The sequence below is a fragment of the Nansenia antarctica genome (assembly GCF_963989245.1).
Source record: "Nansenia antarctica genome assembly, chromosome: 8".
NCBI classification, from domain to species: Eukaryota; Metazoa; Chordata; class Actinopteri; order Argentiniformes; family Microstomatidae; genus Nansenia; species Nansenia antarctica.
Window position 1 is genome coordinate 5,210,000 of NC_137678.1, and position 7,881 is coordinate 5,217,880.

General features: G+C 45.0%; 2 protein-coding genes across 2 annotated transcripts in view; one reads left to right on the forward strand and one right to left on the reverse strand.

Moving 5' to 3' along the window:
* Positions 1-7,881, forward strand: part of LOC308163774 (rho-associated protein kinase 2-like) — a gene marked incomplete at both ends in the record, with an annotated part of 345,346 nt that overhangs the window by 170,522 nt on the left and 166,943 nt on the right. The gene's annotated exons all lie outside the window — the stretch shown is intronic.
* LOC308163696 (gamma-aminobutyric acid receptor subunit beta-1-like) overlaps positions 1-7,881 on the reverse strand; it is a gene marked incomplete at its 3' end in the record, with an annotated part of 46,175 nt that overhangs the window by 14,654 nt on the left and 23,640 nt on the right. Inside the window, exons 2-3 of the mRNA XM_080537885.1 lie at positions 3,597-3,679; positions 399-533 (exon numbers count right to left, since the gene is read on the reverse strand). Coding sequence (XP_080394011.1) covers positions 399-533; positions 3,597-3,679 — 218 coding nt within the window. The remainder of the gene's footprint in view (positions 1-398; positions 534-3,596; positions 3,680-7,881) is intronic.

The following is a 7,881-nucleotide window of genomic DNA, read 5'->3' on the forward strand; positions in this document are numbered from 1 at the left end:
AGTTTGTTCGATCATGACCATGACTGTTATAAATAATCACTGGGAATAAATCTGTCTTGTGCTGGACCCGTCATCTATTTTCAGTGTTTTACTTTCATATTATATAGTGTGTTTGACAATCAAATGTTGATTGTGTGTTGATGTTTTGACAGCGCAGGGTACAGCGAATGAGTTGTATTGGGTTTGTGGGTATACGTGCGTTCTCACTGCAAACAAACTGCTCCGTGGAGCGACTGCAATCGGACCGAGATCACCTTGTCTAGGCAGACTGGGTCTGGTTGATTTGCTGCGGATCAGATTGCTGTGTGTACACACATACACCCAAACTAACCAAACTAGGGGGGAAACGCTCCCTGATTCGGACCAACTAGCTAGGTGTGAATCCACCCTGAGATTACCTGTGGCGAACACTGCTTTTTTAGACAGCGTCTGGTAGTCTATGATGGAGAACTGGGGAAGTTCAATGTTCTCCACGCCGGTAACGGAACTCCCGCCTTGCCAGTAGAACTCGATGTCGTCTGTGGTGTAGCCGTCTGAGGGAGAGGAAGAACGTTATGTCAGCTGATGTGGACCTAAAAAAAATAAATGCTGTAAATGGAATGCTGTAGAAGGGTATAGATGATTACGTTTCTTTCGTACTTTGTGAAGTACGGCTCGAGTCAACAACATGGAATATGGTGGCGTAAGTTCACAGAAAAGCCATGTTATTTGTGACGCATCCCCCCTCCCCCAAAAAGAAAAAGAAACTATGCTACGTCATCTAAGATCAACAGTCAGCTAAACTTTCACTGTCATTGAAAGTGTACTCTGTCTCTGAAGCAACTGGGTCAACTCGTCATGTCAGTCATGTTCTAAGACTTCTTCTCTTTGACCGCTCTTAGATTGAACAGAACTGAATGAAACAGTCAGTTATTATCAAACAGTCAGTTATTGGCCTTTCAGTAATTAGACAAACTTAATTGCACTGGGTCGGCTTTGCCTCCCCTTAGACCCCTGCGTTTATCTAAAGGGAACCGCAGGATTTCACGGAATTAGCCGCTTCTCATAACTGGATGCAGTCCATCAGCCTCTCTTTGTCTTTGTTATGTTCCTTTCATTCCAGTAATATGCGAGAGGGTCTTGGGTTATCGAATCACCAAAAAGACTATGAGAAAACCAATGCGTGACGGAACGGGTGCACCAATAGAGACATTATGTTCAGAGCATAATACAGAAAAAATTGCTTCGTGAAAAGAAGGTTTTACAATCGACTTTACTTGACGATTTCAAGGGGAAATCATTGAATACTGCATGGCTTGATGTGTTAAATCAACGAGCTTAAAGCTAAAGTGATATAGATAATATATATAGATAAGTAAGTAAGTCAGTAAGATTATGAACAGTCGTCACTCCGCAAGAACAGTCCAGTGCCCAGACCAGACCACTATAGGCGGTGCTGCTGTCCACTGTTACATAAAGGCACCCTGACCCTATCCCCACAAAGGCAGCACTTTTGACAGGAAATACAAGATTACATTGTTACACAATGTGCCATTACACTGTTGAAGGAAAGTGTTTTGAAGCACCAAACAATTTGGAGGAATGTTTTGTTTTAACAAGCTGCCACCATTTTGGGGGGTGTTTGGGGGGTGGGGGGTAATTCAGCTGGTTCCACTGTGTCCTGACCCACCCAGGAGGGTGCTGGGTACTGGGTACTGGGTACTGGCAGTGGATGAGGTCCCTCCATACAGTGGATGAGGTCCCTCCATACAGTGGATGAGGTCCCTCCATACAGCGTGATGTGCTTTGACCACCGGAAAAGTGCTCTGTCGCAATCCGCTTTTCACTTGTCGTAACTCAGTAAGGTCGGTTGCTGAAAGCTGACACCAGCTTTACACCACGTCATTCTCATGACAGCTGATAACGTCATAAGGCTCTTAGAAAAATAAAAAATAAAGGGTTGAGGAAAAAATCTGGCTCCATTTGTTTTAATAAATCAACAACTGGCTTATAGTGACATAGCTCTACACTTGTCGTATCCCAAACCCAGAAGCACACGGCCTGTGTCCGTGTCAGCACATGCCATCTATCATTCAACTGAAGCACTACAGCAACGTCTGAATGAACAAGAAATGCCCGTTTGCATTAGTTGGTGTGAAGTGCTGACGTTTCTTGTTGGTAATTTACAGTGTGTCCATAATGTGGGAGACATTTTTGCAATAACCTTTAGGAAAGTAGGCAGACAACTGATTTGTACACCTGTGTAATTGAATAACGTGCGGCCCTATCTTAGACCCTTGTTTTGATCTCGTTAATTATGGTTCTGTGCATCATCTCACCCTTATTCAGAAGAGGCGGTTATGGGCTGGTGTCAAAGCTGTTCTACAGAGACAGACATGGTATCCCCAGAATGGACTACAGCTCAGATTAATAAGGCTTTGTTTATTTTGTTTTATTTCTTTTTTCCTTCATCCATACCCTTTTAGTTTTGTATTGTTTCATTGTATTATTGCATTCATGTACACTCAGTGAACACTTTATTAGGAACACCTGTGGAAGTCCATGGACCTGCCTTGTGTCATCAGTCCAGGCTGGTAGAGGGTGGGATGGTGTGGGGAATGTTGTCTCAGCACAGGTTGGGCCAATCAGTCAATACCAATCAACCCTCAGTTGAATGTCGCTCACACACATGCACACATGCAACGCACGCTGTCTCACATCTCTCACATGCAACACACGCTGTCTCACAGCTCTCACATGCAACACACGCTGTCTCACAGCTCTTACATGCAACACACGCTGTCTCACATCTCTCACACGCTGTCTCACATCTCTCACACGCAGTCTCACATCTCTCACATGCAACACACGCTGTCTCACATCTCTCACACGCTGTCTCACATCTCTCACACGCAACACACGCTGTCTCACATCTCTCACATGCAACACACGCTGTCTCACATCTCTCACATGCAGTCTCACATCTCTCACACGCAACACACGCTGTCTCACATCTCTCACACGCTGTCTCACATCTCTCACACGCAACACACGCTGTCTCACATCTCTCACATGCAACACACGCTGTCTCACATCTCTCACATGCAGTCTCACATCTCTCACATGCAACACACGCTGTCTCACATCTCTCACATGCAGCACACGCTGTCTCACATCTCTCACACGCTGTCTCACATCTCTCACATGCAGCACACGCTGTCTCACATCTCTCACACGCTGTCTCACATCTCTCACATGCAGCACACGCTGTCTCACATCTCTCACACGCTGTCTCACATCTCTCACATGCACCACACGCTGTCTCACAGCTCTCACATGCAGCACACGCTGTCTCACAGCTCTCACACGCAACACACGCTGTCTCACATCTCTCACATGCAGCACACGCTGTCTCACTCACAGCTCTCACATGCAACACACGCTGTCTCACACCTCTCACATGCAGCACGCGCTGTCTCACTCACAGCTGTCACATGCAGCACACGCTGTCTCACTCACAGCTCTCACATGCAGCACACGCTGTCTCACTCACAGCTCTCACATGCAGCACACGCTGTCTCACACCTCTCACATGCAGCACACGCTGTCTCACTCACAGCTCTCTATCTCCAGGGTGCAGTTCTGCTCGTCCAGCGGATATCTGCGAAGATCCATCATACAGGCTGCTGTGGTGGTGATCCTGAGAGAGAGAGAGAGGGAGAGAGAGAGAGAGAGAGAGAGAGAGAGAGAGAGAGAGAGGGAGAGACATCAAAGGGCTGCTGATCTTGAGAGAGAGAGACAGAGAGAAAGAGAGAGAGAGAAAGAGAGAGAGAGAGAAAGAGAGAGAGAAAGAGAAAGAGAGAGAGAGAGAAAGAGAGAGAGAGAGATCCATCATAGAGGCTGCCGTAGTGGTGATCTTGGGGGGGTTTGGAGGGGGTGAGGGGATGGAGGTAGAGAAAGAAAGCGAGAGAGGGAGAGAAAGAGAGAAGACATGTGTATCATTCCCTGGGACGTAGTGCAGAACTCTATGTGAAACATCACACAAACCCCTCCCCGCGGTTTACTCACTGGAACTGAACTCTCATCATTTTTCTCTCATAATTGCCTTCATAACGCTTAAGACATGGCTGTGCCCCCCCCACACACACACACACCCCACCAACCCCCTCTTTGAAATGCTTAATTACCACTACGATTAATTAAGAATTAACCCCCCCAAAAAAATTCCAAAGCGATCGGGTGGGGGGGGGGGGGGGGGGGAACTCTTCAAATCCGTGACTCCTCCGCCTCCAGGTCTCATTTGAAGGAGCCCCCCCGCTTCAATCCCACGACTTCAGATTGAATTTAGCACTGGGAGTGCTTTCATTCTTTTAGTATTGATTAAGCCCCCCCCCCCCTAAGGGTCAAGGTTATGGGTGCATGCAGGCGTGTGCTACAGGAGGGGGAGGAGGATACAAATACAAAAATATCCGATTGAGTGGATCAGTGTGGTTATGTTAAACAGAGCTGGTGTTGATTGATTGATTGATTGATTGAAAACCTTTATTGTCCCCAATGGGGAAATTTTGTTGTCAAACAGCTCAGTTAGGGCAGAAAACATTCAATACAGAAAACAGAAACATTCAATAAAATACAGAAAACAGTGCAGGCTCAATAAGTAAAAAGTTCCAAAAGTTCCAGCTCCAGGTCTCCCCCACCCTGCAGGGCCTGGTTGTAGAGTCGGAGTGCAGCTGGAACAAAGGACTGTCCAAATCTTTTTGTACTTTGGCGGGGGAGAACAAATCTGTGGCTGAACTTGCTCCTCATCCCCGCCAGCTCGCAGTACATCGGGTGGGAGGGATTGACCAGCATGGCCGCCAGTTTTTTCCCCATCCTCTGTTCTGCCACCACCTCTAGGCTGTCCAGCCCGGTCCCCACCACAGAGCTGGCCTTCTTCACCAGTTTGTTTAGCTTCGCAGCATCCCTGGCACAGATGTTTCCACCCCAGCAGGCCACGGCGAAGAACAGAACGCTGGCAACCACCGACTGATAAAACATTTGCAGCAGCTTGTTGCAGACACCGAAAGACCTCAGCCTTCTCAGGAAAAACAGTCTGCTCTGCCCTTTCCTGAGAAGAGCCTCGGTGTTGTCAGTCCAGTCCAGTTTGTTATTAATTTGTACTCCCAGGTACCTGTAGGAGTCCACCCTCTCGACTTCCACCCCCTTGATGGTGATGGGGGGGGGGATGGTGATGCAATGACGTCAAGCGTCAAGCGTCAAGCGTCAAGCCATTCACACATGCGCATTGAAGCAAAGCGGTCAACAGCAACAATGGCGGACATGTACCGGGTTATGTATGTGTGCTTTGCACTTTTAGGTCTCATTTCAGCTTTACATGTCAACTTAACATTGTTGCATCAACTGCACGTCACCGCCACGCAAAGGCGTCTGCTGCGCCCAACATTACTAACGTTAGACTAAGACGAAAATATCTGCTTAAAAAAATATCCATATACGTGTAGTCCAGGCCTAAGACTCTTCTAGGGGGGGCTAGGGCTCTTCTAGGGGGGGCTAGGGGATTTGGAATTCAGCATGAGAACAACATGGAGTCCTATGGTGACCTCCATTATTCCAAGTCTCCATCCAGCCCAGAGGTCACCCAGCCCAGGGGTCTGGTCTTGTTAGAGGCCTTTCACCCTCTCTCTTACCCAGTGATGGTGAGTGTCCGCTGAGACCAATATCTGTCCATTTTAGTGGAAACGATGTAGACAGATCATTATGTTGTGAGTGATTGATGTTACAGGGGTGACTAGGGCAATGCTCTCAGGATTTGGCTCAAGCAGAGTGAGCAATGATATGTGAGTGAGATTCTACTGGAATAACTGATTTGAGAGTTTTTAAGAGAAATGTGGGAATATCGGTAGGTGAACACGGAATGGGATATCCTGCTGGACACTATAGGGTCTGTCTGATGAAGATATACTGTATGTGACACGTTCTAGTCTTTTGGGCCGCATGTCGGCAACCAATCAAAATGTTCAGACTTTTCTTTTGAAACACGGAAATACATTTCGACGTTGTTGAGAATCACAACACAAACTCGCTAGTCGAGCCAAAATACTGCAACAACGCAATGGATTGGGTGAGTAATCCCCACTGCTACCTAGTTAACTACAACACTACTTTACATTGTTAGCAGGTTCACAAAACAAGCTGTGTTAGTTGACTAGCTACGTGTCGTTGATTTTCAACCACGTGGAAATGTATTCACATTTTTCTAAAGGAAAGTCAGATCATTACATCGGATCCTGATATGAAGACCAAAGCATTAGAACGTGTCACATATGTACTTGGGAGCTTGTTACCGTGTGCAGGTGCACTTCAATCCAGAACCTGGTTTCTCAGTGTGTGCATGGCGTGCCTTCAGAACAATGAAGACCATTATACCAGTCATTGTCACTCTAACTTTGCCAAATTTAGACTTAGGGTGTGTTCTCACTAGAACATTTGCTTCACTTGAATCAGAGTTTAGGATAAAATTCGCTTTGCTCTGCGTCGCTTGGAGCGGTGAGAACGCGCATTCTAAGTCGCTCCCGGAGCAAACAACCAACGCATGCTCCGCTTGAAAAGGGTGGTTTCGTTCCGGTTAGAAACGACGCATCGAGGCTGTCCATAGGAAAACAACAATTTTCTATTTTTCTGACCAATCAACTACCACGTCTGTTGCCTCGATTGCGTATGTTACTTTGTTTACATAAAGGGCTGTGAGAACGCAAATCAGAGAAATAATTTATGCAACAATGTTGCAAACTCATCCACTTGCTCTGGGTCATGATTCAGACTTTCATGTGAGAACATGACCGTAGACATTCATTGCCATAGTTAAAAGGGTCAAACGTGAATACTTGTAAAACAATAATAATAATGATGAGAGCAGTGATCCATGTCATTAACATGTGTCTGATTGTCTGTTTGTCATGTATGTTCATGTGTCTTAAATGTTCTTTTCTTTCTTTTATTATTATGAGGCGCCACAATTGTGTTTTTTCTTCTCACCGTGTCACCTTGTTTGACTCTGTCTTATTGTCTTATTTTTAAAGTGCCAATCAAATCCGAATCAAAACAAAATGGTTGTGCACTACCGGTTAGACTGACTATGTATTAAGATTAGAATAACAGTAATAAAAAACACTAAGATGAACATTAAATGACATTGACTCTCTGAGCGGCCAGCTCACTGTCACAGAGCTGTAATGTGCTACAGTCACACCCCCATAACCAGCACTCCAGTTGAGGGGGGATGAGGGGGGGTGGCATCCCCCCTGAAATAAAAACAGTCAAAATCATCCCCCTTCTAAAACTGACAACCCCCCTTTCCATCCCTCATGTCATTTTATCAGTGAACATGGTATTACTGCTATTTAACATTTAGTTTTGCGCATATTGAGTAAAATACTGTGGGCGAGGGAGGGGGCACGCACACATGCAATGACATTTTTACCGCCAAGTCACTGACACTGAAGTCACTGACACTGAAGTCACTGACGCTGTGGGGATGCTAACATTGTCCCCATATGATCAAATCCACCATCCCCCATGATTTTTCTTTTACAACTAACTTCTTTTACAACTACTGCCCATAATCTGAGGAGACGTAAAGTGAAACTCAACACAGTTTCAGCGACATCCAAAGCGGCAATATAATCTATATAATAATATATAATAATCTATAATCTATATAATAATATATATATAATAATCTATAATCTATATAATAATATATAATAATCTATAATATATATAATAATATATAATCTATATAATAATATATCATCTATATCATCTATATAATAATCTATAACAATGTATAATCTATATAATAATATATAATCTATGTAATAATATATAATCTATATAATAATC